Source organism: Diabrotica virgifera, chromosome 6, assembly GCF_917563875.1.
Source record: "Diabrotica virgifera virgifera chromosome 6, PGI_DIABVI_V3a".
NCBI lineage: Eukaryota > Metazoa > Arthropoda > Insecta > Coleoptera > Chrysomelidae > Diabrotica > Diabrotica virgifera.
This window is the reverse complement of record NC_065448.1, coordinates 79676490-79699864: the sequence shown is the minus strand read 5'-3', so window position 1 is coordinate 79699864 and position 23375 is coordinate 79676490. Positions and strand designations below refer to the sequence as shown.

At 33.2% G+C, this 23375-nt stretch overlaps 2 protein-coding genes across 2 annotated transcripts in view; one reads left to right on the top strand and one right to left on the bottom strand.

Annotated features, from left to right (window-relative positions):
• The first annotated feature begins 7889 nt into the window (after positions 1–7889).
• On the top strand, positions 7890–8531 carry LOC126886106 (uncharacterized). The gene has a single exon (XM_050652949.1). It carries the CDS (start codon positions 7890–7892, stop codon positions 8529–8531), a length of 642 nt encoding a protein of 213 aa, XP_050508906.1.
• A 4140-nt stretch (positions 8532–12671) lies between these two features.
• LOC114344297 (zinc finger protein 43-like) overlaps positions 12672–23375 on the bottom strand; it is a 28975-nt gene continuing 18271 nt past the window's right edge. Inside the window, exon 2 of the mRNA XM_028295139.2 lies at positions 12672–21424. Coding sequence (XP_028150940.1) covers positions 19860–21424 — 1565 coding nt within the window. The 3' untranslated portion in view covers positions 12672–19859. The remainder of the gene's footprint in view (positions 21425–23375) is intronic.

Sequence of the window (23375 nt, the reverse complement as noted above, 5' to 3'; positions counted from 1 at the left end):
TATCAATATTACTATACAGAAATTTGATAAGATCAATCTTAGGGTCGATTTCTCATACCTGCGTTAATCTATGGTTCAGTTGAACCGGGTTCACAGGTGATCTCCGGTTCTGTTTGGAATGCATTTCTCATTGCGCGTTCATGTCAGTGCTCGTTCTACAGCTTTGGAGAAATGCCAATAGATGGCAAAAGGCAAAAAACTGTCGCCATTTTGAACTACCTTTTTTATGCTGTTTTTGAATAAAGTTAAATTTAAGTATTTATAGTCAAATAGTCATTTTAATAATTATAAATAAATATTATAAAAACACAAATAATGTTATCGTTTATCGTTAGGCTTAATATAATAAAATAGGATATATTTATATTATGACAGCGTTTCGTGTTAATACAACGCATGCGTAGTCCATGAAATCATCTGAACTGAGTTCTGAAATCTTTGAACGGCCGAATTCCACCGTTCAAGCATCGTTCAAGTTTAAACTGCCATCGGTTGAACGGGAATTGAGAAAGACGATTTTGACTTTAAACTGACGTTTACTAAAAGTTCAGGTTAAACTGGAGTTGAACTCGATATGAGAAATTGGCCCTTAGACTATGGATCTATTTTTTATGGCTCAGCATCAAACTCTGTACTCCAAAAAATCGAGAGGATCAAAAATAAGGCACTTAGGTTATGCACTGGTTATCTTCGTAGCACACCTATATTGGTCATGGAATGTGAGCTTAATGAACCTCCACTTTCATTACGCAGGGAATACCTAAGTGAGAAATTTATAGTTAAAACAGCGGTTAACGATAAACTGCTATTAAATAAAATTGTTCATTTAACCACCTCATACCTAACTCATTATTACTGGGAAAAAAAGAAACTGCTTTTAGTTGTGGAAAGCTTCCTCAACGTTTCTAATTCCATTGGCGACATACACCAAATTGAACAAAGCTCGTCTCGAAAGCTAAATTATGAAGATTATTTATCTCCAGTTAACTGTCATTTAAGTAATATTCGTGCGACAGACTTCCTTACTAAAAGAGACCACCTTCAGTGTGTACAAAAAAACTGGGGGAGTTATCAGAAATTATATACGGATGGTTCAAAAATGGAAGGAAAAGTTGGATATGCTATATATTACCCACAAAAAAGTATAAAAATAAACAACAGATTACCTGATAAAATGACAATTTTCACAGCTGAACTCATTGCAATCAAAGAAGCATACAAAATATGTATTAATCAAAAAGAACTCAATTATGTTATATTTACAGACTGCCAAAGCATTGTAAAGACATTGAAATATAATGTACATAATTTTGCAGAAAATTATATCATCAGTGACATCATAGCAATGAACAGTGAAGCTTTGAAATCGGGCAAAAATATAATATTGTGTTGGATAAAAGCACACATTGGTATAAAAAACAACGAAATAGTAGATGATCTGGCTAAAAAAGCAACAACGAAGGAATCCACTCTGCATACTTATCAACTTCCTATGGGAGACATAATTTCTATTATGAGATCTATCAAACGGACGAAATGGCAGGAACAATACAATAATTCAGACAAAGGAAATTATTACAAAAAAATCCAGCCTACACTTCCCATCAAGACATGGTTTAATCAAGTTTCCAACAAAGGCTTTATCAAAACTATTTGTCGAATAAGAAGTAATCACTGTCTGACTCCAGTCTACAAAAGAGAAATAGGACTTGTAGATAATGATGAATGTTTATGTGGAGAGCTAGCTGATCTACAACATATGCTATTAGAATGTCCTTTACATTTTATTGAAATATCAAACTTTTTTGCCAATCTAGTTCAAGTTAATGTACAATTTCCTTTTAATCTTATATACCTTTTACAATCAAACAATCTAGATGTTTATAAAATTTTGTACAACCATGTTAATTGTTTAAAATTAAAGCTCTGAGAAAAAAAGAAAAAAAAATAAAAAAAAAATAATTAAATAAAATAAAAAGTTACTAAGATCTAAACTTCCGCGAGGTTGAATCGGGTTTAGGTCTTAGCGCGATAAAAAAATATACAAAAAAAAAATAAATAAAAAAAAAATAAATAAAAAAAAAAACTAAAAAAAAAATAAAAAATGTAATAAAAAAATGTTAAAAAATATAATAAAAAAAAATAATAAAAAAAACAGAGTAAAAAAAAAACAGTAGTACTAATAGTTTTAAATTTAGATACTAAGCATATATTTTGTAAAAGAGAGAATTCAAAACACATTGACTGGCCAGTTGGTTGCTTAAACCAGTGCCAATAAAACATAAACACACACACACATAAATAATTAGCTATTAAGTTGAGTATTTCAAAGTTTTTGTTATGGAATGAAAGATTTGATAATTTGACTATTCTACTTTTCAACTTTGGTCGAGTATTTGTGAGATGAATGGTAGTTTAAATCCATCCCTGGATGAGTAGGCAGTCCCAGTGTATGGTGTAAGGTGCACACCTGCAAAATTTTACATAGGCACCCTTGTGGTAGGGGAGCCCAAGCGGAGATTTTTGCAGTAACTCGAGCGCGTCAGATTATCTTATGGAAAGAACCCTCGTACCCTATAGTATCATGGATGTACCTCTACCATATATTGGCTCTAAACACAGGGGAGTTCGTTAAGGGGGGGGGCGAAAAAAAATCTATCCTTAGAAAAACTCGAAATCGTCAGATTAAGATAAGGTAAGATAAGTACATGCAAAACAGTGTATATTTAAAAAATCTGACGATTTGGGCGGGGCGTAAGAAAATGGGTGAGTCACAAATGTTCACAAGAAAAAGCGAATATATTTCGCAAAATGAACGATAGATGTAAAAACTAAAAAATACGTGCTCAATATTTGTCAAAAATCTATCGAATGATACCAAACACGACTGCCCACGGAGAGGGGTGGGGGGTAAATTTAAAATACGAATCCCGCGATATTTCGCGAAATGAACATCAGATCGAAAAACTGAAAAATACATTTATTCAATATGTTTGAAAAATCTATCGAATGGCAGCGGATGTGGGGTCGTGGGGGGTTACTTTAAAATTTTAAATAGGAGCCCCCATTTTTTATTGCAGATTCGGATTCCTTACGTAAAAATAAGTAACTTTTATTTGAAACATTTTTTCGAATTATGGATAGTCCCCACTAAAATGGAAAACTTTACTACCACCTTTTTTGGTTTTAGAACCTACTCTTCACAACCTAATAGGTCCCCAAAGCGCTCGAGTGACTGCACATTTAACATACTTTCCTCCCCTACTATTGTGTTTTAGGTAATTTTATTTAGGTACTTTAAGTAGCGGATCTAAACATTTGCCTTAGGAGGGGGCAGAACTTCCAATGAAACGCCAGCCAAGAAACAAAGATAACCCAAACTACATGGATAGAGTTATTCGAAAAGGAACCAAGCGCATATTTAATAGTTCGGAGAAAATTACGTTAGAAGTTTAGTTTAAAAAATAAATCGTTGGTGTTCTTGTTAATAGATGTCGTTATAGTCGTTCTGGGGCTTAGATATTTTCAGAATATTCAATATACTCCAGTAGAAATTGGTTGGTCGTAATTTCTTAAATATTTTCGAATTTGTCACGAATGAAAATTACGTTAGAAATTTAGTTTAAATTATAAATCGTTGTTGTTGGCGCTTGGTGTTCTTGTTAATAGATGTCGTTGGAGTCGTTCTGGGGCTTAGATATTTTTAGAATATTCAATATACTCCAGTAGAAATCGGTTGGTGGTAATTTCTTAATATTCTCGAATTTGTCGCTTGGTTCCTTTTCGAATAACTCTATCCACATAAAAGACATAAATAGAAACTTATATACATTAAGGTCTCTTAATTTTCCTAATTAGTTTATTTATTGGGTTGAATTTGTCTGTCTGTGGTTTCATGTCAGCTATTTTTTTGTGAAAAATTATTTTTTTGTAACAAAAAAGTATTTTTGTTTCAACAATTTCTTCCTTTAATTTTGACCTTTTTTGGGGGTTCAAACACACAATTTTTGTAGGGTCCAAACTGCTTGTACTGTTTTTGTGTGCATTTTCATCATTTCTACCGTCCAGTGATGGAAATTCTAAAACTGATCCTAGTGCCCAACCAGTAGATACCTGCATTTATCCAAGAACTGAAATGATCGTCAATCGTCACTGGACGATCACAATTTTGTTGGAACAATCAGAAGGACGATGCGATGAAAGATCATTTTTTTGTTGGAACGTATTTTGTTTACCGCGCAGGAGCGTGACCATGATATGACGGTTTTTCGTTGTGTTGGAATAAAACCGCAGAGGCTGTTCTCACCAAAATCAACTGGTGACCGCAGCGCGACTCGGCGCTAGTATTTAAATACACACGTGTATCCACCTAATAAAAGGCAACTCAACTTGTTGCTCATCGATTGCTGACTGCATACCCTCTACAGTTGCTAAGAATAGCTTTGAATTTTGTGGCTCTCGTCGAGCACCGGAGACTTCAAAGCAGTTGATTTCAGTAAACATACAAGAACAACTGAAATAAAATTGCGGTTTCATTGTAATCGTGTTCAGGTCACTGGTTACTTTTGGTGAGAACACGGCCTAAGAAACTTTCTCCATTTTCCGGTTGAAATATGTACCTATTGCTACATTTTGCAATACGCAAACTTTTGTATCATTTTGGTATCTGATCAGTTTACTTTAAACAAAGCCTTTGGCGCCTTCTTGCAGGCCCTCTATCGCCGGCGCTGTCAGTAGGTTTCTGATAGCAATCAAGTTTAATAATATTATTTGCATCCCTTATCACTCGAACACAGTCCATAACGAAAATTTAGCACCTTCCCCGGCGACATCCTGATGGCTCAAGGCTCGAGCAATGAAAGGGTCTCTAATACTCCAACTTCAAAAGATATTACTCCGAGGTTGACTAGGATACTGAATAATTTACAAAATAAAAATAGTAATAATAATTGTTTTACAATCAATGTGGTTCACAGATCACCTTTAACAATTTCCAACCTTTTTTTTATTAAAGATAAAACTTAAATAGATCAACTTAGTGATAGTTTACAGCATTATCCGTTCTTCATGTAATAAGTCGTACATTGGTCAAACTTATCAACTGCTCATGTCTAGGATCACTCTCCATAAAAGTGATTCACGCCTTCACCCAGACGATTAGCTAAACACGTCTATTCCATGGACTTGCAAAAATTCACAGACCAATTATTAATCTCGAAAAAGAAAATACTGATAATGACTTTGATAAAATTTATTTAGAATTATGTCTCGGCAATTTTGGTAGTAATTTTCAACTTCAAGATGAAGATTTTGATGGAGTAATAGAAGATCCTTCCAGTAAACAGCATAGACAAATAATTACGTGAAAATTGAAAAAAGATACTTTCTATATGGAAAGATTTTTTTTTTAAATTCAATTCTACAAATTCAAAAATCTAATAACATAAAATTACATTGTTCTGAAGTTCACTTTTATTACTGCAGCATAAAAACTATTTAAAAAAAAATAATTTGTGTAAATAAAGATTGCTTAAATAAATCATACAGCTTTCAAATTATAATACATATTTGCATTCAGAGCGTTAAAAGGTACATGTTTGGTGGTAAGTTTTCCTAAAAAATCTACAACATAGAAAAAATATGTAGTTTTATTTTGTTATATACCTACAATTTGGCAATGCGTTATTTCGGTGTCTCTATTCGAGTTACATAGGAATAAAAAGAAGAAGAAATTTGCTCATTTTGGAAGCCGACAAAATACATTTTTTTACGTATCGGGTAGTGAATCGTCAAACGGGCAATATGAAAATTAATGGAAAATTCTAAAGTTTTCAATTCCTGCTTCCCTAATTATTTTACATCAAAAGTCAAAAGAAACTATTTGTAGTCAGGGCCGCCGAGAGGGATGAGCGGGCCCCGGCAAAAAGTGAAGAGAAAAAAATTGTTTAATTTTTATAGAAATAAAAGTATCAATACTAAATAATAAGAAACATTTCAAATATGGATTTTATTAAATTTTGATTATATTTATGATAATAAAAATATTTATAATACAGTTGCTTTTCGAGTTTTCTGATTGGTAAAGGTGTCTATAATTTTCGAAAAATCGCCTCATAGTATTTTTATGCGCGAAAGACAGCTAAAGGACCTTTCCGCTTCTGCGACAGTCACCAGTAATGTGCAAAATATTCTTAATGCAATGACGAAGTTAGGAAATAATGATTCCAATTTGTGATGTTTAATGTTATTAAGAAAATCTATTGGAGAAAGTTGAGATTCGCCAATATTATCCATGTATATCGCTCTCATGAAAATTTTCATCAATCAATTCTTCACTGCGATGTCTTCTTTATAAAACTCGCGCAATATATCAATATTTTTTGTTTAATATTGTCGCCATCTTCATCTCGGAATGTCCATAAAATGTTAAAAAGCGAATGAATTTCATTTGCCGCATTAAATCTTCTGGATAAATTGCTTATTATACAATGTATGACAATTTAAAATATTTCACAGCAAAATATTGCGTAGGGCTCAAAATTATCAGTCGTGTCACTACTATATGCTTTACTTATAGGTCTAGGCAAATCATCAAAAAATCTTGCAGGCTTCTTGCGCCGTTTTTCTTTATTTTATGCAAATTCTGGATTATTCCATAATTGCTGGCAACCAATTTAGATTATTCAATAATGGAAGACCATAAACTTCCCATTTTTTGTAAATCTTCTATTCAGCGTTCCGCAGTCACTTTGCAGTGTGGGCAGCATATCCCAATATAAAACTTATGGAACCTTGCAGCTCAGTGTTACCGGTTTTAAGCAGACGAACTTAAAGTCCGTCTAAATAGAATATTCCAGAAGTCCAAAACATCTTGATTTGAAAATCTGTGGGTTTTATTATTTTTAAATAATTCATAGATAGGTACTATGAAACATATTTATACGATATTAAAGATATATCATTTGAATATTAATTATAATTAGCCTGTGATTAATATTATATTTAATAGTTTTTTATGATATAAGTGTTAAAAGTACAATTTTAAGGCACGCATGTGAAAGTTTGCAGAATGAGCGAAGCGAATGCTGCAATTCACACGAGTGCCTTAAAAATGTACTTTTTAACACGTATACTTTCACTTAGCTTCCATTCGTCGTGGTAGTCAGACGTGCGTAGGAAAGAAGCTTGTTTTTTAAAACCGGTGTCTATAAATTAGATATTTAAATAAATATTTTGTGAACTTTAAAAGTAAATTAATTACACCAAATAAAAAAGCGAAATCGGAATAAAAACATTAAAAAGTTATGAGTGCAGTTAGCGGGGACGACGCCCCCGATAAAAATGTTTTAGAAACCCAAATGGATACAGAACATGCAACATCTTCAAAGGAGGAGCTATTAGGATTCCAAAATCTTGTTCCAGTTACACAGATAAGTACCACAAAACTTGTTAATAATAAACCCATTATCGATAATGACTTTGCTAATGTACACACTTCAATAACAAATAACATAAACAAAGAAGTAGGAACAAAAAGGGAGGAATTTCTTTACCGACAAAACGACCTAGGACCTTTTTACGCGTATTTAGAAAATAATTCACCCGATTTTAAAGGCAGATTAAACGCGTTAAGGATAGGTGACATTATTATCACAAATTTTAAAGAAATTGATGAAAAAATTGTAAGCATTGACGCAGTAGGAAGAAATAAAATACGTATAAAATTTAAAGATTATAAATCGGCTAACTATATATCTAAAAAAAATGAAGCAATATTTATAAAAAATAATCTAGACATATACATTCCTAAGTTTCTTTTAGTTAGACAGGGCGTAATAAAAGATATTTCCACAGAATTTTCAGTAGAGTATGTTAAACACAGAATAAAAATGTACGATTTACACTGTAAATTTGAAGTCCTTCAAGCCACAAGATTAAATCGAAGGCAAGTAGATGAAAACGGTACTCAATACATTCCAACAAAAACATGCGTAGTTAGTTTTAAGTCACAAGTGCTACCAAAATATATAACAATCAACAAGATACTAAAGGAAGTCGAACCATACAAACAAAAGGTGCTATTATGCTTTAATTGTCTTCGATTTGGACATACAGGTGGGCAGTGTAAGAGCAAGGCTAGGTGCGATAAATGTCAAGAATCCCACAACTCAAAAGATTGTAAAAAGACCGATCTCACTAGAAAATGTTTTAACTGTTCGGGGGATCATTTTACTACAAATTTAAGCGCGTGTCAAGAATTTCAGCGTCAAAAACTTATTAAAGACGCTATGACTTCCAATAATATTAGTTATCAAGACGCAAACAAACAGTTCCCCAGAAACTCCTATGCAAAAGTAACATCCATAAATACGGAACAAACTACAAACCTCTCCTGCCTCAAAACTTTCCCTCCATTAAATCCCAATAATTATACACCCACCCAATTCCCATCAAATCCAATTAACAAAATGTCAACTAATAATATATTCTACAATAATAATTCAAATAGTACAAATTCTCGAACATTCTAAAGACAGAGACCAAATAGTCCAGATCCAACATTAATTTTGCATAATGAAATTATATCTTCCCCTAGATCTCAATTACCTACGGGAGGAATATTAGACAGCATTAACTATAAGGGAAATATTAATAATAATCCAGTTGCATCTCCTTCAGACTTGAGCATGATAAATTCAATATTAGAATTAGTTATAGAAATTGTCACAAAAGTTTTAGTAACAAAAAGTATAAACATAAATAAGGAAGAACTCGAAAACTTAGTCAAATTAACTATAAATGGAAACACGTCATCACATTCTCAGACCTCAACCATGCAATAAATATTCTTCAATGGAACTGCCGTTCGGCAGTTTCTAATAAAAATAACTTAGAATATCTACTAGATAGGGGCAACTACTCCGTTGCACTTCTATCGGAAACATGGTTTAAAGCAGAAAAATACTATAATTTTAAAGGCTTCAACAATATTCGCTGTGACCGGGACGACGGGTACGGCGGCTCTGCCATTTTATTAAAATCAGACTTAATATACCAAGAAGTCTCAATTCCAACTACAATCAACTTTGAGCATACTTGTATCTCGGTAAATTTTCCAAATATACATAAAAAAATTTACTTTGGAACAAATTCCAAAACCATTCATAATTGGGGGCGACTTTAACGCACATAGTTTGGCATGGAACGATGGATATGACGATATCTATGGCACGATTCTTTTGGAAGCTATCGAACAATGCAACCTAGTAATTATAAACGACGGATCACCTACATTAGCAAACAATAAGAAGTCAGCTGTAGACTTGACCCTCTGTACACAGGATCTGACACAACTAATTACGTGGTGTACTTTAGAAGAACCTTATGGCTCTAATCACTTACCAATACACATACAATTTTAAAGGAATATCCCACCTGCGCAAATTAAACAGACAAAACATAATATATGGAGACTCAAGGCTGCTAATTGGGATGTATACACCGCTACCCTTGAAGCAACAGAACCAAAATCATCACTAATGGGCATTATCGACAATATTAACAAAGCTGCCGACAAAGCAATTCCGTTACGAAAATCAAACGCACAAAATAGAAATCATTGCTCAAAGGACTGGTGGAACGAAACCTGTAACATAGCTGCTAAAGCAAGAAAACAAGCTTTCTTAACCTACACACAGGCTCCAAATCTTCATAATCTAACAGAATATAAAAGACTTGATGCAGTAGCTAAAAAAACTTTTAAAGAAACTAAGAAAAAAAGTTGGATAAATTACTGCCAAAATCTAAATCAAAATACACCAATTAAAGAAGTGTGGAACAAAGTAAACCGATATAAAAACCGAAAACAAGCGAATAAACCCCTAATGGACCCCAAAGAAGACTGGATAAGCGAATTCCACACAAAAATCTCACCTCCATGGGTCGAAAACAACATTACTCAACAAATAGCTACTGTAAATAGGAACACTTCTTTCCTACAATCGTTATTTCAATTATGGGAACTCGATAATTGCATTAAATCAACAAATAATAAATCTCCCGGGGCGGATAACATTTCATATAATATGTTGCATAAAATGCCCTTAGACCATAAGAAAGCCCTGTTGGAATTGTTCAATTCGATTTGGATAAATAGGATTCCTTTTCCACCGATGTGGAAAGAATACATCATAGTACCTATCAAAAAACCTGGAAAACATAATGGAAATGCAGATTCATATAGACCCATAGTTTTATCATCGTGTATATTTAAAACCATGGAAAGAATGATAAAGAACAGGCTTGAATATTGGCTAAAAAATGAAAAAATATTACCTGACTCACAATATGCTTTTAGAAAGGGAAGATCTTCCTTGGAACCCCTAACGATACTAGTAAATGACATCTATCTAGGATTCACACACAAATACAGCACCTTGGCCACATTTTTGGATATAACTTCAGCATATGATAATGTTCAAATAAATATACTAGAAGAGAAGCTCATCAATATTGGTCTACCAACCTCCTTTGCCAACTTCATAAAATCAGCTTACTCTAATCGATCAGTTTCCTTAAAGATAAATCAAGAAATTTCGGAATCAAGAATATGTAGATCTGGATTACCACAAGGTAGTATCCTGAGCCCAATCCTCTACAGCCTGTACACAATGGATATAGAAAATGTTATCATCACAAAAGTCTAAAATTATTCAATACGCTGATGATGTTGTTATTTACACCAGTAGCAAATCAGAGGACAAATGTATAGAAAATATCAACACTGAATTTATAAAAATCCAAAAATACCTAGACAACATGGGACTTTCCATATCCGAGTCCAAAACCAATATATGTATTTTCTCTAGAAACAGAAACAACTATCAAAGACAATTAACAATAGGAAAATATAAACTCTGTATTAGTAACTCTGTAAAATATCTTGGTCTGCATCTAGATAGAAAACTATTATGGAAGGACTGTATCCACCAAATTATCAAAAAAACAAGTAATTCTATAAATATCCTAAGAGCGTTTTGTAGAGCAAAGTGGGGAGCAGACCCAAATACGGCTTTACTATTCTACAAAACAATGGTACGCTCAATAATGGACTATGGAAGTCAACTCTATGGAACAGCAGCAGATACACATCTAAATAAAATCGAGATAAAACAAAATAAATGCTTAAGAGTTTGCCTGGGATATCTTAAGTCAACGCCCATAAACATTATACAAGCTGAAGCCGTGGAACCTCCTCTTAAACTAAGAAGACAACTATTGAGCAGAAAATTCATGATAAAAACTATTTCAAAAAAAACTTCTTACCTCAATAGTGTACAGTCACTAACAGTTCAAGTTTTGACCCATAGATACTGGCACTTCAAGAAAACCCCCCTCATAGTAGAAACTTTCTCAGAAATAGCTGACATTACAGATATACTCTATTCCAACCAACTCCCTCCAGTTTTAATTTACTCACCTGAACAAATTTTTTCACGTGAAATTAGAACCTACCATTTTGAAAGTGAAGAAGTAGCAAGTATCAATCAAACAAAGTTCAACGAAACAAAAAACAAATACTGGCCAAACTATGATTCTATATTCACTGATGGATCAAAGTCAAAAGAATATACCAGTTGCGCCTTTTACCATTTTGAGAAAAAATACTGACAAAAAATTTATTTTACCAAAGGAAGCTTCCATATACTCTGCAGAACTAACAGCAATAGTGCAAGCTATGAAATACGTACTCGGCTCTAACCACGACAAATTTATAATATATACGGACAGCAAAAGTGCAGTAGATAAACTTAAAAATGTTAAAATAAATAGATCAGTTAATCATATTGAAGCAAAAATCCTGTATTTACATAATGAGATACACATCAAGAATAAAGTCGTCATATATCTATGGGTAAAGGAACACGCAGGCATAACAGGTAATGAAATGGTGGATGCCTTAGCAAAAACAGCTCCAACATCAGGACAAGAACTAAATCTTAAACTACCCCCGTCCGATTTATTCTTAAATCAAAGGAACAAAATAAATGAGATGTGGCAAAACCTATACAGTGCATCAACAACTGGAACAAACTTTTGTAAACACCAGCCAAGGATCCCCAGAAAACCATGGTTTCACAAAATACCAAACAGAAACTTTGTCGCCACAATAAATCGAATACGTGCAAACCATGCACTAACACCTTATTATAAGCACAAAATAAAAATTACAGACGATCCACTGTGTAGTTGTGGTAAAATGGGTACATTGGTACATGTTTTACTTGAATGTCCAATAAATATTGTAAACATTAATAATCTATATAAAAACTTAATTCACTACAAGATAAACCTTCCAATAGACCTAAATTGTATTATTTTTTCAGGAAATAATAATATACTTTATGTACTTCATCAACACATCATAAACTGTAAACTAAAATTGTAAAATTACTAACCAATTTTGTAAGCAATTCTGCAAAACAAACTAAATGTAAAGCATTAAAGGAAAAAAAAAGGTGAATACAAAAAAAAATAATAAAAAAAATAAACCAATTAAAAAAAAATGAACCAATTAAAAAAAAAAACAAAAAAAAAACAAAAAAAACAAAAAAAAAAAACAAAAAAAAAACAAAAAAAAAATAAAAACATACACACAAAGAGGGCTAAAACCTCCGCGGCGTTGAACCGGGTTGATGCTCTAGCGCGGAAGGAAAAAAAAATTAAACACCTTACACTTTACTAATGCTACATATTACTAACAAAACAAATGAATACATCATGCTCAAGTTTGATACTATGAAACAATTTACACAAACTATTTATACAATCTAACATAGTCTGGCTAATTGGTCCTCACCAAAGCCATAAATTCCACGAAAAAAAAAAACACGTGTACTTTGTACGCACCTAAGAAGCTATACTTCTATTATATGATTTCAACGAAATAAATATACTTTCAACAGGTTATTTGTATTTAAAGATTAAACTAATTTTTACTTACTACTTTCCAAAAATTTTTATTAAAACAATGCTAAAAATAAAAAAAAAGTTAGATAACAAACGGATTCGAACCGGCGACCTCTCGATCTCCGGTCGAACACGCTACCACAAAGCTAAACTCCCTTTGCTTTGACAGCTTACAAGATTTCTCATACACACTGACAAATTTAATAGACCAAGGTATAAAAATACTTTAAAATTTATTTAATATAAATATCAATATCTCTTGGCAACACTGTTCTTCATAAGAGTCTGTACTGAAAGGTGACCGTGGAACGCAGTATAGAAGCCCTGATATATTTTTAATATCCATATCTATAGTTATCAGACTGCACTGTAGTAATTGGCACCTGTAAAATTTTAAACCAAATCGATGACAATACACATTCAAATTTGTTGATCTATTTTTTTTATTTAGTTTATATTTGTTTTTAATTCCGGTATTTTATTTAAATTCATAACTTCTTCTACACATAAAGTGAAGAAGCAAAAAAAAAAACGGGAAAAATTACGACTTTGGTCTGGTTGACGCCAGGTCCCGGTAAAATGTACCGGCTGTACGGCCTTCGCGGCGGGCCTGTTTGTAGTAGAGAACTGAAATCTCTTTAAAACAAATATTAGATTTTTGTTCTACGAATTAAACATATTCCAAAATTTTTAAAAAATATATACATTTTCCAGAGTAATCGTGAGAGCTTTGACCTCTAAAAATCATACGAACACGCTGAATTTTGCTGAGAATGTCAATTTTGGGACCCCAAAAAGATGCAAAAAAAGTTTGCCACTCATACCGCCAGGCTTCCCCCTAAAACCCCCCATAAAAATAACAAAAATCGCGTAATTTTTATTTAGCAGCTGTATAGAACCTGACTTCATTTGCGACAAAATGCAAAAATTGGATACGAAAGCTGCCCTTTTTACCTTTAAAATGCATTTTGATTTTTGTGGATATGACACTAATCAAAAAATACAGAGCGGATTCATCTGTTTTAGTTAGCGTCCATGCCTCTGATCCATATGTGAGAACGGGGACTATCAATGTTCTATACAGCCTTATACGAGTTTTTTGAGACAGACGTTTGTTAGCTAAGTACTTTGATAGACTGTGATAACACCTGTTTGCAATTATTATTCGTCTTTTTATTTCCTCTGATGTGTTATTATTGGAGTTAACCGATGTCCCTAGATATATGAACTCTTTGACCGCTTCGAAGTTTTGGTCATTGATGATTAGATCTGCGTCAACATTTCCAGCTCTTGTGTTTGTGTTAGTCGCCATGAATTTTGTTTTATTTCGATTTATATGTAACCCCATTCGTTCTGCTGCTGCTACTAGCTCGGTTAGGATTTCCGCAGTTCTCGCTCTGGTTCTTGTTATAATGTCCACGTCGTCTGCATATGCTAGAATTTGGACAGATCTATTGAATATTATTCCCCTGCTATCTATATTAGCGTCTCGTACGACTTTTTATAATGCTACATTAAAAAGTTGACACGCCAGCGCATCTCCCTGCCTTAACCCCCTATGTATTTCAAATGGGGTTGACGAGTCGTTTTGAATTTTTACTGCTGATATCATCTTCGCCATTGTCACTTTTATCATACATATGAGTTTTTTGGGATTCCTAACTCATTCATAGCGTTGTAGAGACTTGGTCTTAATACACTGTCATAAGCAGCTTTAAAATCGACCTAATCAAAAGATATCGAATTTTTACTGTTGAGTTGATGCAAATTGTATTCGCTTATTGGCGATTCGGATTAAGATCGCAGCGCCAATGTGGTATCAAATTGAACCGAGCTAAGAGCCATTGTAATTGTTTAAGTATTGTATGTTGCATTAGTTTTATGTGTTTTTGAGTTAGTTTTGTTCGTTTATCTGTGTTTTTTTTTAATTTAATTATATTTTGTGGGACTATCGTTTATTCTTATTAATTAATAGACAATTTTGTTAGTTATAAGTTTTATTTTAGTGAACTTTATAAGAAAAAAATATCTCAGGTTAGTGTACACCAAAGATTGTAATTATTATTGTATGTCCTATTTTTTAGTCATGAAGTTACAGTTTAGTCGTGAATATACAGCAACAATTAAACGTGATTAAATAAACAAAGTCTCTAATGACAATATGCCTTATATAAAACATATAAAAATATTTAAAAAAAAAAAACATATTTAACAAATTACTCGCAGATCTCAAAGATGCAAATTTTATTACGGTTACAACTGATAGTTCAAACAGAAACGAGATCAAATTGACACCGGTATATGTTCGTTATTTTAAGCAAAATAAAGGTATCAATGTGAAACTTTTATTTTTTTTATGAACATCCGGGTGAAACATCTGATCTTTTAGTAGAACATGTTTTAAAATATATTAAAAGGTACTCTATTGATTCAAAAATAGTTTGCCTTTGTGCTGATAATACTAATACTAACTTTGGGGGTGTCAAAAGGCAAGGGCAAATTCGTTTTTTTCCTTGGACTACCCCTGTCCGGATTGGGCCTTAATAAATTATGGTAACCCTACTCTTAGCTCGGTTATTGCAATAGCCACCAGAGGGCGTATTGCTTAGGACGAGATGCCAATAGCAGTTGTTTTAGAGAGAACGGTACCTAGTCTCTACACAAAAGTGCTAATTAACATGATAAAAATGATCTCCGCTACATTTCTTGTTTAAAGCATTTTTTTTCTACCGGCATGTAGATTATTGCTAAATCGAATTCCCCCCTTCGAGAGAGGTTTTAGGAGGAAGTCCGGGGGCAGGAGTGGCAAACTCCTTTGCATATTTTTTGGGGTGCCAAAATTAACATTCTCAGCAAACTTCAGCTTGTTCGTATGATTTTTGGAGGTCAAATATCTAACGTTTAAATAATAATACTCTGGCAAATGTATTGTCTTTTTGCAAAATTTTGGGATATGTTTAATTCGTTGAACAATTTTAACATTATTTCAGTCCCCTACAAATGGTTTCTCATGACTTTTGTTATTATTATATAATAAATATTATATATTATTTAATAAATTGTTAATTAATGTTTAAAAATGTTATATTCAAAATATTACATCTTAACACTGAATAGTGTACGTACAACAACTGATAATAGTTCCGCGCCCAAAATTTCTGTTTCAAACAACTTCAAAAGAGCGAGCTGGGGTCTGACGTCACCAACCACAGTGTTCTCGTTCGCCCGTTCGGTGAGCTATTGCATTGAATGCATTTTGCCATTGCTGGTTGTGTCTTGTTTGCTCGTTGTTTATATTATTGTATTTAGTGTATAATATACTTTATCAAAATGGAAAACAAATTTGCGCAATATAACTATGTATATAGTGCCAAAATGCCAAGGCACAATTGTCAGAACATCCAACAAATATTTTTTTACTCTACCAGTAGAACCAAAAACGTCAATTGAAATGGCTAAAGGCATGCAGGTGAGATAAAAAGGATATTTCACAAAGGAGCAAAGGTCTTTATGTCTGTGAGGATTTTCGATGTGAGTATTTATCTAATTAGGTACCTAATACTAATAAGACATTTTCTATTTCAAGAAAAAATATTAGGTAGTTGTCGTTTCATGAAATGTGCCAACTTAAACTTGTTTATTTGTTGCAGTTGGAACAAGACATGGATAACTATATAAATTCAAGATTATGGGTGGTCCCAAAATTATTACGTCAGGTATTGTCCCGCACACATTTGATTGTTAACCAGACAGAAAACGAACGTTTTCTGAGCCCATGAGAGAAGCCCCCTAAAAGGGTTAAACGTCAGCTCCTTGAAGATGCCGCTTCCACATCCAACTTTGTTCTAGAGGACAATGATGATAATAGACAGTGTGATCCTAGTTTCACAAACTTAGTTCAACCAGGACCTGAATTAAACCAACCAGCTTTACCTCAAAAACTGAATAATGCATCAACACAGACTCACATCAAAATCAGAAGTAAAGGTATTCAGTGTAAATTTCTAAATTTCAAAGGAGTGTTACAGTCGGGTTGTCGCCATTGAAAATACATAATAAGGATGCATGTATTTCACCTATAAAAGACTTGCAAACATTATTTGAAGACACAAAAAGTTAATCAGGACGTTCTGTATTTGAAGGTAATAGTGAATATAATGGTAGTGATGACTATTGGTAAAATGAAAGTGATTCTTCTTGTGATGGAGATGTGAAAGAAGAGGAAGCAAAACAATTTAAAATGTTGTCTCTGAAGTGTACAGTGATGAAGTTATAATACAGACCTAGATTGTATACGTTTCAATTAATAGAAATATATTGTAAAACACAAACAATGCATCTATTTTTAACTTTAAAAAGAACAGGACACACATTTATGTCTCTTGGAGATGATTTCGGCATAAGCGAAAGCAATATTTGCAAAATCTGTTACATTAATTAGTAAATATTTAAGATCTTGTATTTTTAATCTCCATGTTGGTCCAGTTAAATTAAACTTATCCTTAGCATTTCAATTAAAGACGATTAAAATGTACTATACAATCCCCAGAATAGCCTAATCGATTTCTTTTTAAAAACCCTCGTGAGTAATAGGATGACTACTTATGCGTTTTAAGCACTTTAGAAGGTATCAATTTCTAAGGATTTATAAATTTCACTTTGAAACTAAATAAACTGATTGTAAAACTATGCAAGAATACAAATATCTGGTAATTTCCAATTAAATACGATTAAAATGTTATATATAATTCTCGTAATACTCCAATCGCGTTTAACCGGGCTAGACTCGTAGGTTGTGGTCCGTGACGTCAGACCAATAGGAGAACGTTCAAGGGCCTTCTAAGAAATTTGCATTTTATAGCATTTTCAAAGCCTCGTAATAAGCGTATGGGTTAAAAATATTTGTTTTTTTACATGCAAGCGTTTTAAGGTCATGTTACCTTATGTTTTTTAATACTAGGTTTGTTCCAACATGAACTTTTGGACGGTCCAGAAACCGTCACGAAACTACTTGTACCGTTTGTTGTGCGCATGTTCGTAATTGTATCGCCCAGTTATCGTCCCATGACGGTAATTTGGAAACCGATGTTGTAACGGTTATCTGACTGATAACTGATTTATCTATCATTATCATTTGTCATTTTTGTTGGTGACAGCTTGTGTTCTTTTAGTCGATCACGATTCCCGCTTTCGATTTGCAAAAAGGCTCAAAATTTGCAAAGGTCAAAAAATTTAAAGAATTAAATCCTAGTGCGCAAGTCAGTCCAACCAGCACATGCATTTGCCCGATTACTGAAATGATCATCACGAAACCGTCACTGAAAGAACACAATTCTTGTTGGAACAATGGGACGATCTGATGACGATCATATTTTGGTTAGAACGGATTTTGTTTACTGCGCAGGAGCGTTACCGTTTCGTGACGGTTCTCGGTCGTATTGGAACAAACCTATTATTTTAATATTTAAAAATTTATGCAAGTTCCTTATTCAACAATTTAGAATTTCCCATGGCCCGTTTGACGATTGACCACCCGGTGTTCCTCGGTTTTGAACTTTGAAATTCAATTTTTGATCTTTCCCGGTTAGCGATCCTGCTCCGAAAATGGGCTCGTTCTGTTCGGCAGAATTTTGCTCCCGAACACGTACTGACTAGAGCAGCGTTTCCCAACCGGTGGGTCGCGGCGTGGCTCTTAAGCCGATGCCACACTGCAAGATGCTAGATGGTGTCTTGAAAGGTGGATGGTGGAGGGGCGCTGCATCCAGGACGCAGTGAAAGAGTGAAATGAAGTCAGAAAGGAATCGTTTGTTTCATTTGTTACGTTACATTTGGTTTGTTTTTTAGCACATTATCGTCCTATTAGAGGTAAAACTCACTACTAGACTTTTCAGAAAGTAAAGAAAAATCGACTTAAAGGTATAGTTCAAGTGGAAATCGGTGGGACTTTGCATTTTATCAATGAAATAAGATATGTCTCAGACACTCCAGAAGCCGCTAACGATAAAATGTTTTAATTATCGCATTAATCATTGTAAATGAGTCGAGGGATATTAGTACAGTGAAAATAATAAGAGAAGAACTGGACGATAATTATTATAAAGAATAAATTTTAAAGTTTTTTCTACTTTAATGGCAAAAAAAGCAAGCTCATTAGCAGAAACCAATTCAAAATTATTTTGCACATCATATGTGAAACATCATTTGGTTGAAAAGTCTCATTTTTGTTGGCACAAAAATATATTAATTTGTCTGGACTAAATTACAGTTATGTTTATCTTGTTACTATCAACATTTAGACAGTGTTGCCAAACTTTATTTTGTTATTTTGGGTGTAATTTTTTTCCACGGATCTCCGAGGGTACAATACAAATTGTTTTTTAAATTCACCTGACTTGAATATTGGATTTTTTTAATGCAACTGCAAAGAACAATAAAACAGATATTTTAAGCCATGTTTCGTCACATAGTGAGTTTGCTGGGTCCCAAATTGCCCTTCTTTTATACATAACACTTATTACGCTTTCTTACATAGCCAGGCTACCCAGATGGAATATCAAACACGACTGATTTGGGTGGATAGATGCCTGGCGAACCACTGGATGGTTAGATGGTAGTGGGAAGCCACTGCGGCTACCGTCGTTTTGTTACTCGTGGTATAAGTAGCTGGATGGTCGCCAGACAGGTATCTACCATCCACCATCCTACCAAACTTCCTGCAGTGCGGCATCGGCTTTACAGTAGCTGTGTAGCGTACAGTGACCGCGTTCCTTATTTTTTTTCTATCATCATGGGTGAGGGATGGGTCGCGAATATTAAAAAACATCATAAGGTGGGTCGTCAGACATAAAAGGTTGGGAACCACTGGACTAGAGCAATTTGATGAGCGCACTTTAAGGTTTTTCTCCAGTGTGAATGTGTTTATGGTTATCTAAAGATATTTTCTGAGTAAAGTGCTTAAAACAAACTTCGCATTGGTAAGGTTTTTCTCCAGTATGCAATCTCATATGTGCTTTCAAATTACTATTATTAATAAACTGCTTTAAACAAATTTCGCACTTGGAAGGTTTTTCTCCCGTGTGTATCATCAAATGTTGTTTTAAACTATTTGCTTGGGGAAACTGCTTGGAACAAATTTCACATTTGTAAGGCTTTTCGCCAGTGTGCACTCTCAAATGAACTTTCAAATGTGATGCATGACGAAACTGCTTCAAACAAATTTCACACTTGTAAGGTGTTTCGCCAGTGTGCGATCTCACATGTGCTTTTAAATTACTATTATTGATAAACGGCTTTAAACAAATTTCGCACTTGTAGGGATTTTCTCCAGTGTGAACCATTTTGTGTTTATCCAAAGAACTTTTATGAGTAAAAAGCTTAAAACAGGTTTCGCACTTGTAAGGTTTTTCTATAGTGTGTGTAATTATATGTTGTTTCAATTTGTATGCCACACAAAACTCCTTACAACAAATTTCACACTTATACGGCTTTGTTCCAACGTGCAATCGTGAATGTATTTGCAAATGATTTGCTGTAATAAACTGCTTAAAACAAATTTCGCACTTGTAAGGTTTTTCTCCAGTGTGCGATCTCATATGTATTTTTAAATAACTTTTATTAAAACTCTTCAAACAAATCTCACACTCGTCAAGTTTTTCGCCAGTGTGCCTTTTCAAATGCTTTTTCAAGTGATCTATTTCTCTAAACTGCTTAAAACAAATTTCGCACTTATGAGGCTTTTCCTCAGCATGCGTTTTCAAATGCTTTTTCAAGTGATCTACTTCTCTAAACTGCTTAAAACACATTTCGCACTGGTAAGGCTTTTCTTCAGTGTGCACTTTCAAATGTGTTTTCAAATTACTTGCCTGAGAAAACTGTTTAAAACAAATTTCACACCTGTAAGGTTTTTCTCCAGTGTGAATAAGTGTATGATTTTCTAAAGAACTTCTCTGAGTAAAATGCTTCAAACAAATTTCACACTGGTAAGGTTTTTCCCCAGTATGCTTTCTCATATGCGTTTTCAAATGACCTTTCTGAGAAAACTGCTTAAAACAAACTTCGCACTTATAAGGCTTCTCTTCGGAGTGTACTTTCAAATGTACTTTCAAATTACTTGCTTCACTAAATTGCTTAAAACAACGTTCACACTTGTACGGTTTTTCTCCAGTATGCGACCTCATATGTCGTTTCATATCACCTACTTGGCAAAACTGTTTAAAACAAATCTCGCACTTATAAGGAGTTTCTTCAGCGTGTATCACCATATGCTTTTTTAAAGTATTGGTTTTACGAAACGGCTTTAAACAAATATGACACATGTAGGGTGCTTCACCGGTTTGGAGTTTCATATTTATATCTAATGTTGCTTCTTCAGTGTTTCTGCTTGGAGTCTTTTGTTTAGGAGATGAATGTCCAGTTGTTTCCATAATTTTCATTCTGTTATCATCCTGTCGACAACCTAAAATACAAACCAACTATAAAAATTTTGTTACAAAGAAAAATTAACGAAGAAAATAGAAAACGGGAGTAAAAATGACCACAAGTGTAAAAAAAAACTTTTTCTACGACCGGTTAACCGTGCGTTACTGCATACACACCACCACGAAATTTTTCAGTACCTTTCAACCACATGTTTAACCACCATCTACAGTGTTTAGTTTAGTAATCATTTTACTGTGTAAGAAGTAACATCGCATTTCATTTTGAGTATGACAAACTCGGCCGACTAATCCTTTTAGAAATTTTGTTTTAAGTTAATTCAGGTAAGTATTCTTTTTTCCTTTTTTTATTAGTTATTGTTACTATTAACTCTATTAACTAGTTTTGATGGGAAATAAGCCACAATTTTACTAAAAAAATGATTTTATTAACGTTTCGACGCCCAAATGGGGCGTCGTTGTCAAAATACAAAAAATATTAATGAATTAAACAAAAATGTTGTTGCTTAGTAAAAAAAAATTCTTCTAATAATTTATTTAATCTGACTCATTTATATCGGCAATTCAGACATATATTATACTAGAAGACATTATACTAGACATATATTATAGAAGACTTTAAATGGGCAAAATATGACCGCGGATTTTTGTTTTGTTTATGCAGAAATACATACAATACCTATATTTGTTTATTATGCAGGTGTTTTATTCCTTGTAACTAAAACGTATGTACATATGTACTATGTTTATGAGCTTTGTATGTATTTTGAACATATGTTCAATAATCCGAACAATTTGATAATCCGAACTACCCCTGTACCAATTAGTTCGGATTATCGACGCTCTACTGTATTTATGAGTTGCGTTTATTTGTTATTTCCCATCAAAGCTGGTTAATTGCAAAAATGCTACAAGAAAATAGCTTCAGAACAACATTATTGTTACTAGTACCCGATACTACTAAGTAGTAACAGTTATGTTATCTTTAACTTATTTCATTCCTATTTCCTTTGGTGCAACAATAGTACTCGGTCTACCTCGAGGGTCTAATCTACCTGAAGGATTTCGCGTACCCTGAGAAAATATTAGGGTGTTATTTGCATAATTGTAAAGATACTTAATTTGCATAAAGTTTATTGTACATTGTAATGCTTATTAGTACTTAGCAATAAATATTTCGCCTACAAAGGTGTTTTTCATTATTGTGTTCAAACCCTTCTGAGAAAAGATTTACCGATAGAACACCGACAAAAGAAATTTTTACAAAGTGAATAAAACGCATAAGTAAGAAGAATTAATATCATAATTTTACAAGTTATTACTTTGTCATATCAATTTAGTATTTTAGTTGGGAATAAGTCACAAAATTGGCTTATTACCAACTTAAAATAGTAAATTGAATTGATAAATTAAATTATTTTAAGTATTAATTCGTAAAATTAAAATAATAATTCTTATGATTTAAGTGTTTTAACATTTTTCTATGTGTATGGAAACTACCTCGAATACTTTGTTAGCGTTAAGATGTTTTATTTTTTTGCATAAAAACGGCGCCTCATATGAAAAAAAGGCAAGATATATTTGTTGTCATAAATTATACAAGGAACTCAAAAATTATTTTTAATTTGACTTATCTCAGTGGCGTACTATTTTTTTAATTCAGACCATTACTCGTATGCGCGCCAATGATGAATATAAAATTCTTCTGTCACTCACCGGCACAAAATTCCGCCACTCAAAATTTTTGATTAAGTTTGACATCTTATAACTTTATTATTTGTACTCCGATTTTCAAGATTCTTGTACTATTTTGTAGGTACATTTTGCAACGAAATTGAAAATGGTTATTCATTTTTGATTTACATGTTTACTCTGATTGGAGTACGAAGGGAACCATTATCGTTGGAACTTTACCGCGCTGAGCAGCTGGGACGTGAATTATAAATTGTAAAATTCCCTCATCTTCCTTAG